This window comes from Leiobunum rupestre, chromosome 6 (genome assembly GCF_980474605.1).
Source record: "Leiobunum rupestre chromosome 6, qqLeiRupe1.1.hap1, whole genome shotgun sequence".
Classification (NCBI taxonomy): Eukaryota; Metazoa; Arthropoda; class Arachnida; order Opiliones; family Sclerosomatidae; genus Leiobunum; species Leiobunum rupestre.
In genome coordinates, this window is record NC_143389.1 from 39,063,808 (window position 1) to 39,083,345 (window position 19,538).

The 19,538-nt window shown below is 34.1% G+C and overlaps 2 protein-coding genes across 12 annotated transcripts in view; one reads left to right on the forward strand and one right to left on the reverse strand.

Moving 5' to 3' along the window:
• Nucleotides 1-3,624: 3,624 nt before the first annotated feature.
• LOC149940879 (beta-1,4-mannosyl-glycoprotein 4-beta-N-acetylglucosaminyltransferase-like) lies at nt 3,625-7,928 on the forward strand. 10 transcript variants are annotated; one of them, XM_090178040.1, is made up of 5 exons: nt 3,838-3,850; nt 3,950-4,019; nt 4,569-4,687; nt 4,755-4,851; nt 5,774-7,927. In XM_090178040.1, exons 4-5 carry the CDS (start codon nt 4,771-4,773, stop codon nt 6,932-6,934), a joined length of 1,242 nt encoding a protein of 413 aa, XP_090034166.1. In that variant the 5' UTR covers nt 3,838-3,850; nt 3,950-4,019; nt 4,569-4,687; nt 4,755-4,770; the 3' UTR covers nt 6,935-7,927. The 10 variants fall into 10 exon arrangements, with proteins under 10 accessions (XP_090034164.1, XP_090034165.1, XP_090034163.1 ...); XM_090178038.1 differs by lacking the exons at nt 3,838-3,850; nt 4,569-4,687 and adding an exon at nt 3,625-3,831 and having other exon boundaries at nt 3,906-4,019; nt 5,774-7,928; XM_090178039.1 differs by lacking the exons at nt 3,838-3,850; nt 4,569-4,687 and adding an exon at nt 3,625-3,831 and having other exon boundaries at nt 5,774-7,928.
• A 1,738-nt stretch (nt 7,929-9,666) lies between these two features.
• The window catches only part of LOC149940880 (diacylglycerol kinase theta), a 31,580-nt gene continuing 21,708 nt past the window's right edge, over nt 9,667-19,538 (reverse strand). Inside the window, exons 7-21 of one of the 2 annotated variants that reach the window (XM_090178034.1) lie at nt 18,895-19,008; nt 17,721-17,815; nt 17,586-17,652; nt 17,377-17,518; nt 17,160-17,302; nt 17,031-17,095; nt 16,820-16,970; nt 16,559-16,746; nt 16,358-16,482; nt 16,035-16,292; nt 15,751-15,966; nt 15,532-15,687; nt 15,292-15,457; nt 15,110-15,208; nt 9,667-10,266 (exon numbers count right to left, since the gene is read on the reverse strand). In XM_090178034.1, coding sequence (XP_090034160.1) covers nt 10,126-10,266; nt 15,110-15,208; nt 15,292-15,457; nt 15,532-15,687; nt 15,751-15,966; nt 16,035-16,292; nt 16,358-16,482; nt 16,559-16,746; nt 16,820-16,970; nt 17,031-17,095; nt 17,160-17,302; nt 17,377-17,518; nt 17,586-17,652; nt 17,721-17,815; nt 18,895-19,008 — 2,126 coding nt within the window. In that variant the 3' untranslated portion in view covers nt 9,667-10,125. Of the gene's footprint in view, nt 10,267-11,743; nt 14,053-15,109; nt 15,209-15,291; nt 15,458-15,531; nt 15,688-15,750; nt 15,967-16,034; nt 16,293-16,357; nt 16,483-16,558; nt 16,747-16,819; nt 16,971-17,030; nt 17,096-17,159; nt 17,303-17,376; nt 17,519-17,585; nt 17,653-17,720; nt 17,816-18,894; nt 19,009-19,538 lie in introns of those variants that run through there. The other variant, XM_090178036.1, reaches the window with a different exon arrangement.

A 19,538-nucleotide genomic window follows, 5' to 3' on the forward strand; every position in this document is an offset into this window, starting at 1 on the left:
TATTTCCCATTAATTGAACACGTCTATTATTCTTATACGCTATCTGGCTATACGTATGTTTTTCAATTCTATGCCCCTACTCTATATAGTCTCCCCATAGAGTTCTATGTTAAATTTTGATATCGTATATTTTGCTCTTTGTTGCTGTATGGCTGTTTTTAATCTGCGACAAATTTTACGAATAAACTCGAACAAACATTTTTTTTCGAAGACGGGGGCCCACATGCCTAAATACGACCCTGAGGGCACCAAATTTGAGCGTAAAGTGCGCCAAAAGCTTCGGTATCTTAAAGGAATAAAAAACGTTCTTACGCGACTCTTTGCATTTCTCAATCAATAATTTTTATTTCAAAAAATACCTGAAACATATTTAGGGTCAATCCTGGCTCTTTTGTAGGATTCTAAAAAAAAATTTCTTATTAAAAATTTATTGATCTTAATATATCGGCTAAATAGTTAAATCGCAGATTTTATTTATTTTATTATAAACCTATGATTCAACTAAATACTAACTAGCTAAGAAAATCATTTTGCTACTAACAAAGACCTTAAAAATATAAATGCCATATTGCAATTTCTTTGCGTGGTTAAAAACTATAATTAAAATGGAAATAAATTGAATTTGTATAAATTCCGCTGTGGGTACTCTAGCCGTTTTAAGCATAAAATCTTAAAAAGACGAGAGTCTGGCCAGATTTAACTCGAACTAGGGAAGTTCAGATAAGTAATCCCACTACTCTGGCAAACCTGCAACGATGGTGTATCCAGGGTTTCATTTCAGGGGGAGGGGGGAGGGGGGGGGGTGAGTTAAAAATTTCAAGGTGCTAACGGACGTTCCACGATTTTAGAGCTATATTGTCTTTGTGAAGTATTTTGGGCGATTTAGCTAGGAATTTAACATTTCATGGTATATTTTTATACCAAATACCCGCTATTAATTAATTAATTAATTAATTAAAAGCGGGTATTTGGTGGTAATCCAACCTTATAGTGGAACAACCTTGGTTTTATTAATATAATTTTCTATAGAGTAATGGCAGTGTACGTGACTCCTATTTATAGATAAAACAATTATGTCAAAAATGGCAACTAAGGCTAAAGGTACGGAGTGCCCCTATTCTCTAAACACCCACAATTTTAAACTCGTTATATAATTTTATTAAATAAAATTATTGTTATTTATCTATATATATTTTACGAATGTCTGTAAAATTTCCAATAACTTTTAGTTTCGTGTAATGATTTACAAAAGTATTATAGGAGTAGTTCAGTTTAATTATAAGCAATAAAAATTGAATACCCTATTCAACATCTACGTTATATAAATAAAATTGAAAAGAATTACCATGTTTATTTCGCTGTGCGTAGGGCTCAAACCGCGAGCTGCTAGCCTCTTTTCGCGATTTTGACATTTTTAGGAAAACAAAATCCAAATACACCCTACTTATTTCAAAACTCAAAGAGAATTGAAGAACGAAATCGCGGACCAGGTTTGAGTGAACAAATGAATAATCTCTCCCAATGGACGCCAACTGGTGGGATTTGGAATTTGGAAGAGAGTAAAGAGAATTTGGAGATACAAAAAGCTAAATGTGAACTGGCTTTTCGACGCGAGAGAAAATGTATCTAATACAATTTTGTCCATTCCTTCTTGAAAGACATGGTTGGAGGTTTTTCGCTTACAAATTCTGCTAAAAACCAGTGATGAGTTGAGTATAGGGTAAAGTTTTCTATCATCAAATTGGTGTGAACTGGGCTACAACGCACCTCTTTTCACCAAATAATTACTTCCTGAACTTCGATCTCATATCGCCTTCGGTTTTCCTTATCTTGAAAATGGTTTTTGGAGACTAGTTGGATGGCACACAGGGTGTTTAAATTTTCTAAATCATTACATTTTTCATAATAACTATTTAAGCGCTTTTGAGGTACCTATAAGAGTTTCTATTTAAAAAACACCCGGCGAAACACGCTGTATTTTAAAGGTTATAGTTTTCTCTATAATAAAATTCTAAGCCATAGAAACGACCTAACTTCCGAGCGCTGATTGTTCCTTCTCCGTAGTCTTGGCAGTCGATAATACGTCAACCGAACGTTACTTTCGTTCCCTTTTCCGCCGTTGATTATCACTTTCGTGTTAAGTTATCCCTGGTCAAATGTATGACGTATACTGCACGGGCGGTGTTCACCGTTTTCTTCCTTTGATTAGCTCTTGCTTGCAACTTTCGTTTCACTAAAGTATATTTCTCTTTCGGGTTTCAAATTTCAGGGTTAAATTTCCACTGTTGACAAGCTACGGGGTTTCTTAACCAAACGAAACAAAATTTATTTTTATTTATTGTTATAAAGTCAATAGACCTTTATATAAAGTAAATTAAACATTATCCTACTTATTTTGATGTTGCCTATATGTCACGGGTGTCGTTTCACTACGAAAATCACTCGACATAAGGGTAAATTCGACAAGCAATTTGGTTTTTAAGTATAAACTGAGCTGAGCTTCTGCGTAATTCGTCGCGAAGGAGCTACATAAAACAAATTCATCAAGCGTTGCTTATTTTAAAGAAAGAATTAACATTTAAATGGTTAATAAATAGCTTTAATTACTCTTAAATTTGAATAATTTAATTTTTCCTAGTTTTAATATTTTCCACGATTTCGAAACCAAATGTTATAATTACGAATTTCAGATTTTATATTTAAAGTATCGTAATATTAGCATTTAGCTGCTTCATAAACACCCTTAATTACACGAAAATTATCGTAATTTAATTTTTCCGTGGTTTGTCCATTTGAAGGAACACACTTCGAATGAAATATTCAGCCGCCGGACAACTAGCGGCATCTATCGCACGACGTGACGGCGATTGTGTATGATTTAAAAAAATCCTCGTTTTACTCGCTTGCAAAAATCCTCGTTTTAACATATTCCTCGATTTAGCAACCAAATGTTATAATTACAAATTTCTGATTTTATATTTAAATTATTGTAGATACGAGAACGTAAAATTTTCATATATATATATATATATATATATATATATATATATATATATATATATATATTACACGAAAATTATCGTAATTTAATTTTTCCGTGGTTTGTCCATTTGAAGGAACACACTTCGAATGAAATATTCAGCCGCCGGACAACTAGCGGCATCTATCGCACGACGTGACGGCGATTGTATATGATTTAAAAAAATCCTCGTTTTACTCGCTTGCAAAAATCCTCGTTTTAACATATTCCTCGATTTAGCAACCAAATGTTATAATTACAAATTTCTGATTTTATATTTAAATTATTGTAGATACGAGAACGTAAAATTTTCATATATATATATATATATATATATATATATATTACACGAAAATTATCGTAATTTAATTTTTCCGTCTATTGTTATCGCACGGCAAAAATTCCTCGTTGATTATTTTCCGCGGTTACGGCGGTTTACTTGCTGTGCGCAGTGTGACAAAGCCGTCATACTACTATTTGGTAGCTTTCCTTCATTTGCCTCGTTTTCCTCGTTATCCGCGCTTTCCTCGTTTTCCTTGTTTTAGTCGTACCCATATCTCGCCCTGATTAATCAGTTATTGTGTGCTGGTGTCTAAGGCCTTGGGTCGACACCGATGTGTGGATGTCAAAAAAAAAAAATGGCCTGACGGCTATGGTGCGTGACGTGAAAACAAGGAGTCGTTTTCAAAGCAGTTTTAAGGGTTTCATAGTTTTAGAAAAATTATGAGAATGAAAGTATTATCGGTTAAAAAATGATTACTTACAAAATTTTACTATCAATGTTAAAGAAAAATTTCAAGCAAATAATCTTCGTAAGCCTCTGAACTTCAAGTTAGTTTTTTTTATGTCCTTATTCACGTTATTGGTTTTTTAAACTATTTTTCAGAGACTTTTTCTTTCCTTACAATTTTTAACGAATGCATCGTATAGGTTAAATTCTCAATATACAGGGTGGAATGATGAGCTGTGGTCTAGCCCCAATATATCTCCTTATTCATAGGTAAGAAATTTTACAGGTGCACTAGAATAAATGAAAAGGGTTATCCAGAGTTTCTTGTTGGAGATCAATTTGGAAATATTATATTCCTGAACTCTAATCATAGTATACCTAATTCGGAGGTGTGGAAACAGTTTATTTCTTATGTTTTTCCTTGGAAAATCTTTTACCAATCTTTTAGAATTCCTTGTGGGTCTGTACCCAGTTTTTCTAGGTTCATTTCTCCATGTCTCTGTCTCTAACTAATATGTCACCCATAATGATGCCAATAGCAACAAATCCTAACTCTAGTGTTGATCAAGGATTATTATTATGAGGTTGTGATGCAGTAATGCAATCATTGTATAGCTTCTGAGATCCGGGTGCTGCTAGCAGAGCCATCACCACTTGGTAATAGGCGTCACCACTAAATGTGTTATGCGAGGTTTTGTTACTACATAAAAAGCTTTAGAAAATCTTCTTACTAGTTAACAAGCAGTATGTAGCAAAGAAAATTAACTGTTCCCACACACAATATTACTTTTTGTATAAGGTCAGTAATATCTTTTAAAGATTCAACTCCACCAAGAGACTACGACGCTCATTTTGTCTCAACTAAAATTGGACACCTACTACACCTGCAAAATTTACCATATGTGTATCACCTCTGTATAAGGAGAAGTGCCAAGACAGTAACATGGATTCAGCCTATAGACTTAATTTTCTTATATTTTCCATACAATTCTTAATTTCTTCCAGGCTCACTGAGTGCATTATGGATGATATGACAAGCAGTGAAAGAAATTATTTAATCTCTCACAACTGTGAATTACCCGTGCCAAATTATCAATCGCAGGTATATTTTTGGTTTTAATTCAAGGTTTCATAAATATGCCTAGAGTAGACAGTCAATTAACTCTAGTGTGTGTGATTTAGGTTGAATTAGGATGTTAAGTACAATTGGTTTCATTCAAGATCAACCTGCTTTAGAGGGGTTGGGTGTTTGCCTTTTTTAACAGGCGGGATTTTGAATTTTTAGAAAATCCCAATTAAATCTGAGGCGAAAATTTTAGTATTTTGGATTTGTAGATTTTTATCGAAATTTTGTATGAGATTTTGGTTTGTTTGATTGCTTTTGAGCATTATCCATTGGCTAGCATTAGCATTAGTTTCAACTCTCATTGTATGCGTGACACCATTAATTAAACCACATTTACATATGAAATTACCGCTTATTTGTAATTGCAACTATATTGCATTGTCTTGTTCCGAAAGTGTTCACGCTAGTATACATTTTGTACTAAATGACTTTATTATTTTAATTAATTCCTGGTTGCTGATATGATAAATTTTTTTAATTTGATCTTGGTCTAACATTTATTATCCTATTTTGTATACCGCATAAAAGTACGCTTGTACAAGTATATTAGTTGCTCTCCCAAGAGAACAGGTGGTTATGTTATGGTCTTGTAGGCAAACAGCTTTTCACCATTTTGTTATTTGTTGTTTTTTTTGGCTGGGTTGAAAGTTGTCATTGGTTTGGTTAAAATATCCTACTTCATTTTTAGTTTATCCAAAATAAATTTCTGGTATCTTTGCTTTGTATTCAAAATATCCCAAATATCTTATTTGAGCTTTGGATTCCCAGGGAATCTCCTGTCATTGTTGAGTGAGTTCAATGAGTTACGTATTGGTACTGCTAGAATCTGGGGGATTTTGTTAGGCCAAAAAAGAATTAATTAATTGTAATTTCCTTAAAATACTCCTTCCATATGAAGGTCCTAAGCCCAAAGTATTCAGTCTGCAAGAGATTTGGCTTCAAGAAGATCCTTTTCTTATTGGCAATTTTGCAAATTCTCTGCATTTGGTTCTTGTATAATTTCAACTATAGAAAAGCTGATGGCAGTATCGAAAGTAGTCTAGTTGCCACAGATGCGAGTGGCAAATGGAGAATAACCCCGATAGGCAATGGCATCTTTCACTTGCCACTTACCCAACCAAAGGATATGATTAAATATTATATTGAGATTGATGAAGACATTTCCTGCCTTGCAACTGGAGTTGATAGTCAAAATGGGAATTCTGACAGTAAGAAATGTTCCTGTTTAAATGGCTGGAGTGGTACGGATTGTGGTATTCCCTATGCAATTTGGGATTCAGGATTTTTGCTCAATGGCACGGCCAAAGGCATTAGAGTTCAAAGAAGAGAACAGCCAAGAAGAATAGTACATTCTATTTGGTTTGATGGAGATTACAAGCTACTTAGACATACATTAAAGACTTACCATGATATTGTCGATGTGTTCCTAATAGGACGGTACGTAGATACTGAAAAAAGCTCAGAATATCTCTTTCCAAATCTTGTAGAAAAATACGACCTATCATTTGCTGCTGCCAAAATTATTTATATTCCGCTACCTTATGAACCAAATTCGCAGTCAAGAAATATTGCTTTAGCTCAATATGAGCTTTGGAAGTATGTTAAGACAGTGTTATCGGATGTTAGACCTGATGACCTAATACTGATGAGTGATGTGTATAATCTACCCTCAAAAGAGGTGTTGATTTTTTTTAAATTGTACGATGGATATAGTGAACCAGCTTTCTTCTATGTACAACTGACTGGTCACGTGATAAATACGTCAGAGCTGTCCTATGGAAACAAAACTGGACAGGGATCATCGTTTTTGTCACCTAATATAGCTGCTTGTACCATTGAGTTCCTGCGTTATTTATGCAATTATGATACGCGGTTAGTCTGGCTCCATAACTTGATAAATGACAAAGAAACAATTTTGCTGTATGAAAAAAATATGGGAAAATCAAAATTTTCTCCCTGGAACGTTGGGTCACCTTTTACATCAGCTGGAGTGTTTATTACTGATATTCTTACTGGAACTTCAAGAAATTTTACAAATTTAATAAATACTTACACTTGAATTTAAAATAACTTAGAGTGTGACATCCATAACTTGTCTTCGGCAAACAACCTTATTTACCTGTTTTTTTTTAAATAATGTTAAGAAGTCTTTTCACACGCAAAAATAATTTTAAAGCCATCGATCGATTGATTGTAAAATATCCACCTTTTGTTTCTATATGGAAAAAAATTTTCGTATTTTGCAGGCCTAGTTAATTTATTCTTATTCAAATTAAAAATTTATTGATTTTCTTCCTTCGTTGGGATTTTGACCTACTTTTTGTCCAGTGTGTATAGAATTTAATTGCCCCCTTTAAGTCTTTGTTACAAAAGTTGGATAGTGGTTAATGTTTTGTAGAAGGTTTTTCTTGTCTTCCGTTTAATTTTATTGTTTTAGAATTTTAAGTTATTTTTTGAGTTTTGAAATACTAGACATTTTTATCATTTTTGTGGTGTTAAATTGTTTGAAATACCAAGAGTAGAATAATTTTCCTAAGTAATTTTGTTAATGTTATATGACTAAATGGAGTAAAAACCATTGCATTAAACTACGGCAATTTAATATGATTACTAAGTTTTTAATATCATTACTGCTAGTATTTTTTAATGGGCAAAATAACGAATGGTTGAGAGTCACTCACAGTATTAAATTATTTTGTAATAGATGGTCATAATATCAGTGATATATGTGTATAGTTTTATTTTTATTGGGATATTTCAATACTTAGTTGGTGCAATATCAATTTTAGGCTGTTAAGGTATTATTATTGTAAATAAAAGTAATTTTTATAAAATGAAAGTTTAACTATTGCCTGTTGCAGCTATTGTTTCTTTTAGATTTTGCTCTAGTTGAGAGTATTAAACTGTGAAATAGAAAAGCCATTCCAGAATACAAAAGAGGTTGTGAAATAAAAGATTTTTCATGTACTGAAGTGCTTGTTTTTTTCCCCCTTAATAAATACACCTATTATTACAGAGTGGTTTTTAATATTATCTAATGTATACATGAAATACAATCATATCTTGGATCAGGTTATTTTCTGTGTGTCCCTGGAAATTTTATTTGTTGTAAATACACGGTTTTTAAATAAATTGATTAGAAATTATTTTATTGGAATGATGTTTTTCAAAAGAAACATTTGCAGGGACACCACCCCGATATATATATATTTTTTCTTAAAACATTGCGAGTTCAATTATATCTTTATTCACTTATTAGTCTCTTATTAATAATTTTAATAACCAACGAAATTAAGTAATATATAACAACAGACAAATCACATCTAACAATGGTAGTTAAATTTTTCATTTATGAAAAATTTAAATGAAAGAAAGTTGTACAGTTCTAATTTTTATTTTAATATAATGTGCAAGAACTTTTTAAAGCTATTTCTGGGGAAGAAAAATTATGGCATATTTTTCAAGCACCAAACACACTTTTTTTGTAATATTTGTCTACCCCAATTTTTTTAAATATATATTTTTCAGTAACGCTAAAAGTTCAACATTTTTGTCGCTTTATATAATATAGGAAGAAGAACCATGCTTTGTTTAGTCAAAACAATTTGACTTTTTTCTCAAAAAATGTTTTGCCTGGCTTCAGTATGTTAGTTACATTGACTATTCTGAGATTTTTTAAACACACTGTTCCACTGAGGAAATTGATATAATTTTTTTTAAAAAGAAACGGAAAAAATTGCAGTGGCATTTTTTTAGAACATTAGAGTTTTATAAACCTATAGTTTCCCTATATATATATATATATATATATATATATATATATATTTATATATATTATATATTTACAATAACTTCCCTTTTCTATATTTTATTGAACCATTTTTAACCCAATTGAAATTATGGCAACACGTTTGAATTATTTACAAAGAAAGACATTTCTTTACCTACATTTTGTCAAAGGGGGGAAATTAAAAATCCTACTTTTTTTATCAACATTTTATCGTAGTAATGGCAACATGATATAACATTTTAATTTTTTACTATTGACTTTCAGCACCGAAATAATTTGAAATAGTTTCCAATAATTTTCGATGACATCAATTCGCGAGAAAATTTTGTTTTCATTGTCTCTATTCAAAATTTTCTTAATTTTTTTCAACTATGTTTTTCAATAACCTTGTAGCTCTAGAAAAAGAATAATTATTATGCGATGTACACAGTACATACATGTACTTAAACTTTTTTAAGAAAAACTTTATATATATTATTTTGCGTGATATTATATAGAAGCCTATGTAAGTATCATTTGGTAAAGTTTACTTGCATCATTTCTAAATATTTTTTTCTTAATCCAAATTTAGTAAAATTAAAATTTAATTTTAAAATTTAATTATGTGGATGGTACTGGTATTCGTGGGATTGCATTTTTTATTTGAAAATTCTTTGGCCTGATTTTTTTCTTTCTCAAATATTACAACCCTTAGAATATATAAATTTTGAAATTTTTATTCTTTTAATAGCATAGCAGAGTATATTTGTAGAATGATGATATTCATCAGTTTATGTTCATTTTCAGTTTCGTAATTTTTTCAAATTTAGTTAGGGAAGGATTTTTTGTGATCATGTTCTTTAGGAAGCACTGTTCATTTACATAACTCCTGAGCATTTTATGAATATTTGTAGAGTTAATTTTTTCATTGAGAACTCCCATTCATAATTTTATATTTAAAACCAATTTAAAATAATTTAACTTATTATTAGAATGAAATAACTAAAAAATGAATTAGTTTTAAATAGTTTCATTATTTGGCTGAATTGTAAGGGAAAATAAATGAAATTTTTGTAATTCTATAATTTGTTCAGGGGCTTTGATAGTTATGTTTTCTTTTAATTAGGTTAACTATTTTTATACTTACCAGTATTTAGGAAATTTGCAATGGGGGATCTGGGCCATAATTATATTGCTTTTTAAATAGACAACAAAATTAAATTTCAATTTATAAATATTTTACAAGTCTCAGTTTATCATTATTTGAAAGTAGTTTTTTATATAATTATTGTGAGTTTTTTCCAAACACGAACTTTGGGGTTTCAGACATTTTTGGGTAAGCTTAATTAATGTTAACACTTTCCTTTGCGCCAATGGATATTCTACAGCATAATTGTTGTCTCTTTGTTTCAGAAAAAAAACGACGTAATGTCTATGGTGTGAAGTTTATATGTTACATGTTCTTTCATAGAATGGCATTTTTAAAAAGGTCCCGATATTGTATGACTCGTGTAACCAGAGGTAGAAGGTAGAGGATTACCAACTTCAATGCCAGAAACCACCATACTGGGTTCAGTGTTGCGTCTCTTGATCTTGCTTTTACTTTTCTTTAGCATTGTTGCCTAAATTAATATTAAATGATTAATTGATTTTAATCGCCATTTTTACCTTGGATGAGAGGATTGACAACAGGATGCTGCTGGAACTAATTAACTGGAGTCTCCAGTTAATTAGGTTTAGTAATCTGGAGAATAAGAGCTCTCATAGGCTGAAATTTGTAATGTAAAAGGGGGTAAAAGACTATTTCACTTTTTTTTTTCAAGAGCCCCACATTTCAGCATAGGAGAGCTCCTAATAGCTTTAACAAAGGATTGGGTAACTATGCTTAAATTTTGAGTTATTATTGATGATGTAAATTCATCTCTTCTATGTAACGTTGCCATCATGGCAGACTCTAAGAGTATAATATGGAATTCTGGATTTTCTTAAGTAAAACATTGCCATCCAGAATCCTGCGTTCGCTGGTCGCTCAGAGGTGGTAGTTTAGAGGAAATAGGGACTTGTCTAGTCAGGGAGGGCCGTTTGGGATCAAAACAACACTACCCTCTTTTTAACGTCGTCTAATGGATAGTAACTCTGGTTCATGAAAAAAAAATATTTATGTTAGCAACCTTCTATTTTGAGTGAAATTTAGAAACGAAGGTGGGCTTAAAAGACATAACGGGAATAGTGAAAGCCAGAACTGTATGGGAAAGATACTATGGTTGAGTGGGGAATGGCACCCCTAGCTAGACAAGTCCCAATTTCACCAAATTACCAACTTTGTGTGACCAGCACTGATAATTAGGAGTTCAAAACGACCACAAAACTTCTAACCACTGGTGAACTTTAACCCAAGTTTGACTGGGCCCTATTGAATCTTACTAGGCTGTATCAGCAATAGAATTCAGTTCTACTTGATGAACAGTCATTTAAGTTTATCAGTGATTAGAAGACCTCAAACTGAAATGCAGTAGTGTTGCCAGAATATATGAAGAGTAAAAATTCCAGGTGGTCCTGCTATGTTAAAATTATAATAATGAAATTTATATTTGTGGTGAAATTTAAGTACAGTAAAAGCTGCAAGACTTAGGCCAAAAGGTGAACTCGGAAAACCGTCTTGTTTGTGCCACTGTATATATGGATGATGTAAGTCTATTCAATTGTCTAACACTGTCTTCATCGGAGCAAATGATTTCAAAAGAGGCTTATGAAAGCAGATCCAGAATATTTTTAGCGATAGGTTAAAATATGGGCCCTCATATGTAATGTCAAAAAAAAACAAAAACAATTCGATTTACCCAGTGAAATGCAAAATTACAGTACTAGAGTAATGGCAGTGTGACGTCACAGGACATAACCTATGATCCACTCTTCCCTTTGGTCCAAATTTAAATTAACTACATGAATAGAAGTACTTTCGCGCAAAAGGGGTTTATTATATACTTCTGATTGGTTTGCTTTCATTGAATTAAAAACTATTCTTCGTTCCTAATTTTTTCCTTGTATTGATATAATTGAGAATAGTTCCTCCAATAAGAGAAAAAAAATCCTATTTATTTTCAATGACTTAAATTCCAAAGGGTTTCTTATTTAAACAAATTAAAGAGTTTCAACAGGCTTATTTTTTAATATATTATTCTTGAGGCCTAAATAAGTCCTTGTGTTTTTCGTTAAACATGCCATGATAATGAAACTGCCTCGAATATTTTTTAACACTGTGAACCGAAAACTTGCGTAGCTCTTATTATTCTTAATTTTAATCTTGTTATGTAATTAATTTCTTTTTAATTATTTTTTGAGATTCACAAAAATTTTCAATTATGAAATACTGGCTTTACGGATTATTTTCTTTTCCTTTCAGTAGTTTTAACAATATATAATTATTAGTTAATTCTAATATGCAATTTTTTTAAACAGTTAATTTTTTAGTATCCGTAGTAGTGCTAGAAATACATTAAGTATGTATTCCGAAGATTTTATACATATATATATATTTTCCCTTTTAACTGTAAGCAATGCTAAATGGCCTATAAACGTTTTTTATACATTAATTTTTTTCATTGTATTCTTCATTATCCAAAGCAAACCTCGCGAATAACACATTTTAAATTTATTTTAATATCTTAATTTTTTAGCTAAAACATGACACAACTACAGTATTTCTTACGTTTTGAAAAGAAATTAAAACAAAATTATAGCCGCTTTTTCTTTGGAATTATTTTGTACTATGGTTTAAAAGTCAGAATGACTCGTCATCACGTCTCTTTTTTGTTTAGGTGTTTTTAAACTAAAAACCAATAAAACTGACGTAGGAGAGTTTAAATTATAAATAAATGGTTAAACTATTGGTATAGAGGAAAACTTTATCAATATAAAATTAAGTTTAAATACGATTTTTGTGGCGTCCTTTAAATATTTTTAGCTAACATTATAGCTTACTTGGCATGTTTTACATGTATAATGAAATTGAAAATGGTTTGCGGTTTTTGGGATTTTTCTTATAGGTTAGTTTTTAAACTATATATACTGTACTGTGATTTTGTAAATTTGAATACATTAAGGTATTCCTAGTTAAATTCCTAACATTGGCTTGGATAGTTGAGGTTCGAGCCCCTGAACCCCTGTATCCGTGATCCACAAGTACAATATTATAATTTGTCAACTGAACTATTTATATCATATTTTGAGCTTAATTTTTTTGTGTTTAAAATTTTGGCTAATAGTCTTAGTCACGTTCATAAAGGAAGACTCTTTTCTCAAAATTATTCAGATAATTTTTAACATTTTAGTTTAATTCGTAATCTTTCTGATTTATCAGTGAAAATAATTTTTCTTATAAATACTGAATCCCAAAAACGTAAACTCTTCCAACTTTCATTATTTAAAGTGAGGTATGGAAATAAAAGTTTAAAAAAACTGAAGTAATTGGTACACTATATTTTACATAAATTTGTATTTTTTGCATAAATATTTATAGATATCTTTGAGCTACTTTTTTTCAATGTGTAGGAGTCCGATTTAAGCTGACCAATTCGATGGTCATTGTAAATCTCGCTTTGACTAGGAATTTTTAATTTCTACTCATTTTTTCAACTCTAGCTAAATTTTATTAATTTTTGTTCCAAGGACTAGAAACCTATTTAATTCAATTTGATTAAAAATTAATTTTTTTTGCTTATTTCATATTAAGCTAAAGTTATATAGTTTTTCCAGTAATTGAAAAGTAATTGGGATTGGCAGAGGCACCTTTTTATTAATAAATTATCTACATTTTCCCGTCAATTCCTTTTGGCAGAGGCAACTTTCATGAACAACCGTGATATTCCCTACAAAGACATTACTGTGCCAAATGAAATTTACGGATGTTGTAGAGCACCATTTTGGAAATTTTTGCTTATTTAATATATACTTGTAATTAATACCAATTTTCACGTATGGTTTTGTTGTAAAATTTACGTAGTAATACCGCTCTGGTACAAAAGCTATTTTCAATGCCAATTTTGGCACAGAATTCTTTAGTTGGCTGTATTTTTTTCCCAGTACCAGTAGCGTTATAATTTAACAAATTAATAAATGATATTCATTAAAATATTGGATAAAAATGAATTAAAAATAAAAATTGATAATGAGTTTTTGATTACATATTTTTTACTGTAGGTGCTAGCAAGAGTTAAAAAAATGAGCAAGTTTTTTTCTTAGGTTGGCGTTTGTTTAGTTTTTTTTTGGGGGAATGTTTCTTGAAATTTATTTTTGACGCAGTTTCATTCGTCGGTTGTCTTTTCGCTGTTAATGGCGCTGGTAGCGCCACCTGCTAAGCTCGGCTCTGTATTCCTCCGTTTCATTTTGCTTTTTCTAAGCATTGTAGCCTGCACGGAAGAAGAAACAACACAAATACCCAAAAAATAAAACAAAATAAAAAATCACGATAAAAAGAAAAACATTTATTTTTTTTATTTTAACACCGTTATCCTGATCTAAGTTTCATTTATCCAAACTAGTTTTTTTACTAAAATAGTGATTAAATATTGTTATTTAAAATTCAATTGTTTTTAAGTTGGTTAAATGAAACTTTCATTATGGGCATAAGAACCAAAATTTAAATTAAATTTCTTAAGAAACACATGCAAAAAAAAGCTACCCACTGTCTGTATTAAGTGTAACAGTAAAAAATCAAAGATTGAAACAAGATAAAAGTTAAAATAAAAATACAGTAACGTCCCCCATGTTATTTCATTACTTTTTTTGGTCGGATAAAGAGACCTAAAAATTAGGCAAAGCAATGAAATGGAGGAACAGCAGAAGCCGCGCTTTCTTTACTGGACTGAGAACCGTATTTATAAGGACCATTCTTGCCTCTGCAAGAACCTTTTAAAGTTATTTCTATCAAATAATTTTTAGTTTATTAACAATTGAACAAAAAACCCTTTGGAACGGTAAACGGAGTTACTGCAAAGTCGAATCGTTTATAAGCAACTACAAAGAAAATCTAGCAATCTAGTTTTTAGGTCTCTTTCAATTCTAAGTAAAAGAAAGAAGGTGTATGACTTGATAAAATACCTTTCCATAATTTACGAATCTTTTTAATTAGCACCAACCTAGCTGATGCTACTCATTCAAGGGTTTTTATCAATACCATAGCTATAAATTTAAGTAGGTTTGAGGGTTTTTTTTTCTACTTTTCAGTGTCACTGAGTTGAGGTGTTGGTTAGATTTATGGAAAGTATTTGTTTTAAGGCCTATCCTAAAACTTCTTCAAAAAATATTGTGAAAACACTCTTAAAACAAATATTTTAATGCAGTGGTTCTTAACCTTCTCATTTCTTTCTACAACCCCTTTATTTTACTAAAATCATAAGCACCTCTGGGATTCATACCACCGGTTAAGAAACACTGTTTCAATTTGTAAGAAATTGTACACATTACTTTTAATGCTGATCGCAATACGGTAACTTCTCCTGGCCCTTGTATCCAAGGCTCTCCATCAACTTGTACTGGCATCTCGCAGTGCAATTTGATTCTTAACTGTACATGTGTATTATGATAATTTGTTAATTTATCGATTTATTGCTAATTAATCCATAGAGAAATTAAGAAAATTAACTGACATGGCCTCCTTGGGCTATCCTGATGGCACTCCTGAGACCACTTTGTATTTGACCCATATGGACGACACCTGTAACCCCGACTATCTCCAACATCCCATCATAGTGTGTTGGCTTGGAAAAAGTGTCTTCCTTCTCGGGACCCCACGGATTTGCCCCGGAACCCCAACTTTAGTAAGAAGAATACTTAGTTTAGTACCATATTACCAAAGTGTAAGACCAATCTTAAACATATATAGGGACCTGAGTATATTGAGGATGATGATTCCTTCGACAGGCGGTAAGTCGATGACCTTGCCGTCGACTTCTAACCTAATTTCTTTATGAAGGTCCCGCCACGTTTTCTTGCTGACCATTTTCCTCAGACCCATTTTGACGTAGACACCTTTGTTGTGCAACCTGTTGGGAAAGTTGCAAGTGGCTCAACATCGTTAGTCGTTGCTATTTTCATTGGCCATTTACCTGCTATTGAATTTGTTAGGATTCTCTTCTCTGGCATTATGGAAATCCAGACATAAGTCCGCGTCGATACCAATACCGAAGTAATTGTTCATAACGAAGATGGCAGAGCTGTCCTCCGACGTCGAGCCGGAGCTGTTGGTCATTCCCATCGACGCCTGGGCGAATGCCGCCTTGTCTTCCGGGGGTTTGTCGTCTGAATGGAAAACGACAGTCCACCTGAAGAAGATCGAGGCCATTATTTGATAGGACAACCGTCAAAAAAATTTAAGGCGTTCGTTAGGTACCTGTCCAGTCTTATTTCTTCGGCATCGATCACATCCTTGAGCAGAGTTAAGGGATCTTCGCCTCCAGTGTAGCCGGGACCCCATCGAAGGACTCTGGCCAGGTCGTTTCCGGTTCCCAAGGGCACGATGGCGCAGGGAGGGGATTGGCATTCGGAATCCTGACCCACGTTGTCCAGGCACTGCAAAGCCCAACCCACAGTGCCATCGCCTCCGCACACCAGGATCTTGTAGTCATTCACGTGTCGAAAAACGTATAGTCTAATGGACAAAAGGAAACGTTCAAAACCCGTAGCCCCTATCGAGAAAGGCGCACTATAATTTACCCTGGTAGGGGGCCGCCGTTGTCGAGGTCGTAAACCTGGTAGGGGTTGAGAAGTTTCCTAAAAGAAGTGACCAGTTCCAGGCCCTGACATCCGCCACTTTTTACGTTTACAAAAACTAATAGAGGCTGTAATGGCAAAGGGTCAAAGGTTATCTGGCTATGGGAATTTAGAACATGACGCGGGCTTGTTGCCGAAACTGACCCTGATACCGGCAGGAATCATTTCTGGAATGATACTAGGCAAAAGAAGCACCAATAGGTTTTTTTCCTCGTAGCTCATCTCTCTCAACATGTAGAACGCTTTGACGGCGATGTCCGCGTTGTCGTAGGTTATGATGAGGGAACCGTATTCGTAGTAGATTGGACCAATTTGTTTGAACTTGTAAGCAGCTGCGTGAAACGTAATCCTGAGTAACAGTTAAGAGCCAGGGCCACGCGCGATCGTAATATTCGATATTCTTACGTTTCGCGAGCAAATCGACTAGGATTTTTTCGTATTGTCTTTGCGACAAGTTAGGCGGAAGATTCCCCACAAATAACGCCACCGTGGCACTGTAGGTATCCTCCTTTTGTTGCAAGTAGAACCGCGTCAATTCTTTTTGCCTGATGGACTCCTGAAAAATTCGCGTATTTCTTATAAGTCTCCTTCTATTCTTCGACTAACGCAATCGTACCCTCGCTATATTCTTCAGTATCTCCCAAGGACACTCTTGGTTGTCCATCGTCCGTTCGTGGACAGCTAATGGTCAACGAAGTTTCAGTCGTTATTAAGCCGGCCCTCCAAACAAGATGACGGTACTTACATCCTTTGTCCAATGACAGTTCGCTCAATCTGTAAATGTTGAGATCGGAAGCGTCGAGTTCGAACTGCTTCAGGGCCTCTACCATAATTTCATCCACTCCCGTGTCATTGGTCACGGGAATGACCTTGTAATCGTCGGACATCCTAAACGCAAATTGGATTCGAGAACGGTTTAAGTTTTTGTTTATTTTACGAGGTGGCGGACGTATCGCTCTTACTTCATTTTTCCGGGAAACACCTTGATGGTGCCTTTGTCCGGGTCAGTCGGTCTGAACCTGATGACTATCGCTGGCCTTTTCCCTTCTTTTCGGGTCAGGCTTTGTACTGGCATGAACTCTCCGAGCTCTTTTTCGTTTGGATCTGCGTACGACAGGCGCGTAGGTTAGTCAAGGTTAAGAGGCCCGGTGCAAATTATACGTCGGCTTACCGTAAGCGTCCGTAAGGTAATACTGTTTGGGATCGTCAAAAATATGAAAAGCTCTCAATCCCGCACCCTGTCGGAGTGGACAAATGCGTTAGATTTATCGGCTCTTTCTAGCGCGGGGCCTAAATTCAGACTAACAATGATTTGCTCTCTGGTGGCATTCCTCGAGACTGTGATTGTCCTAAACATCCTTCTCTTCAAGGAGGCATTTCCGTCGTAAACTTTGATCATTTCTACGTACGGATTGAAAGTGAAGTCAATACGTGGCGGACACGATATTATCGTTCTCGTAATAAAGCTCTAAATGGGGATCTTTCGCTTTTGAGGATTTTGATCCGATACGTTTGGCATTGATCAGATATTGTCTCGACTTAATCTAAAATATGGAAGGCTAAATCTGTATCTGGGAAGTAAGAATAAAAAGGTCTGGCGTCTCCCCCCCCCCCATTTGAAACGTCTGCGTTTTGCGCAATACATAACCGAAAAACCCCTTTGTATCTTTTGGTAAGCCTCAACCGAAGCTAATCTTCCGTAATTACGTTTCCCGCGTAATAAATCTCCACCAATTTGAAATGAGAAATAATTCCGTTTTTCGCTCTAATTCGGGAGGCCTAATTTTTGGCCGCCGCCCTGCCTTCCCTCCGCCGATTGTACGGGGCCAGCTGGCTCCCCCCTTTTTGCCCGAAAATGGTTAGTTCTGTTTGGAGATCTCTCTCTCTCTCTCCGCATCCTAGTCGTTCCTGGTTTCTGCTCGTCATCCTGGCCGCCAAGGATCGATATCGCCCGGAACGCCGCCCTACCCCTTCTCCCTCTGCCTCCTCCTAGCTACGGCGGAGAGAACTATCAGGATTCAGGGGCCTCCTATCCTTCCCAAAAAGAGAGAGTGGAGTCTAGGAGGTGGCGGCGGTGGCGGTGGTAGCTCCTTATTCCGCCCATTACTCGTCAGTTCCCCCGAGAAGCAAAAAATGGACCTCGAACTGAGGGTTTACTTCACTCCTCCACACATTTTGTACCTATTATCAGCTCTTCGCGTATTGATATAAACAAGCAACTCGATTAATATTCAAATTATCTCATACGGGTGGTTCTACCCAAAACCCGGTTAAATAATAAGTATTTGGGTGTTTCGATCCTGGAGGATTTACAACCACTACAATTACTCGCTAAAAACACAGTTCGTTAGCCTTCCATCGTACGCTTTCCCAATGATCGATACTCTAGATTTAACGCTAAGATTATGGTAGTGATTCTAAAGGGGCGTATAATTCTAAGGATAGAAATTGGTAAGGGTTTGTCGAGAGGATGGGCAGACCTTCGTCCTTGTCCTTTTCCTTGGGCGATGGGTAGTCGTCGAACTCTTTGCCCTTGAGATCTCCCGTCGAGGAGAACTCCTCCGAAATGCTCCTAGCTGTAAAACAAATTTGGCCTTGCCAGATGAGAAAAAATGATTTCGTCAGAATACGACGCAGTCTCTTACGAAGCTCTTATTTTTATACAGTGCGCAAAATAATCAAAATGGGAAAATAAATCATGATTATTATTTTATACATCACATCCAATGGCCAAAAATGGGGAAATAAATTTCAAATAAAACCAAGATAATTGCGGGCGTGCAAAGACGAACGGGTGCTATATAAAACCAATGAAACAATGTCAAACACTTAAATGTATGCGTGTTTTTTTTTGTTTTTTTTTGTTTTTTTCATTTTTTAGGCTTATTGCGCTGGGTGTTTCGGTTCATTCGCGATCGGACCATTTTTTCTCAAGTCGAAATCTAACTTTCTGAATTTCATTAACCTAAATATACTAGTTTGAAAATGTGATTTTGTGTACAGCAGCGCAGAAAAAATGACAACATTTTTCCGAGTCGTGTATTTAAATGAAATTGTTATCGTGCCCCTGGTGGATCGCCTCTCCCTGAACGCTGATGCGCGCGTGTTGGAACACTTCTACAGG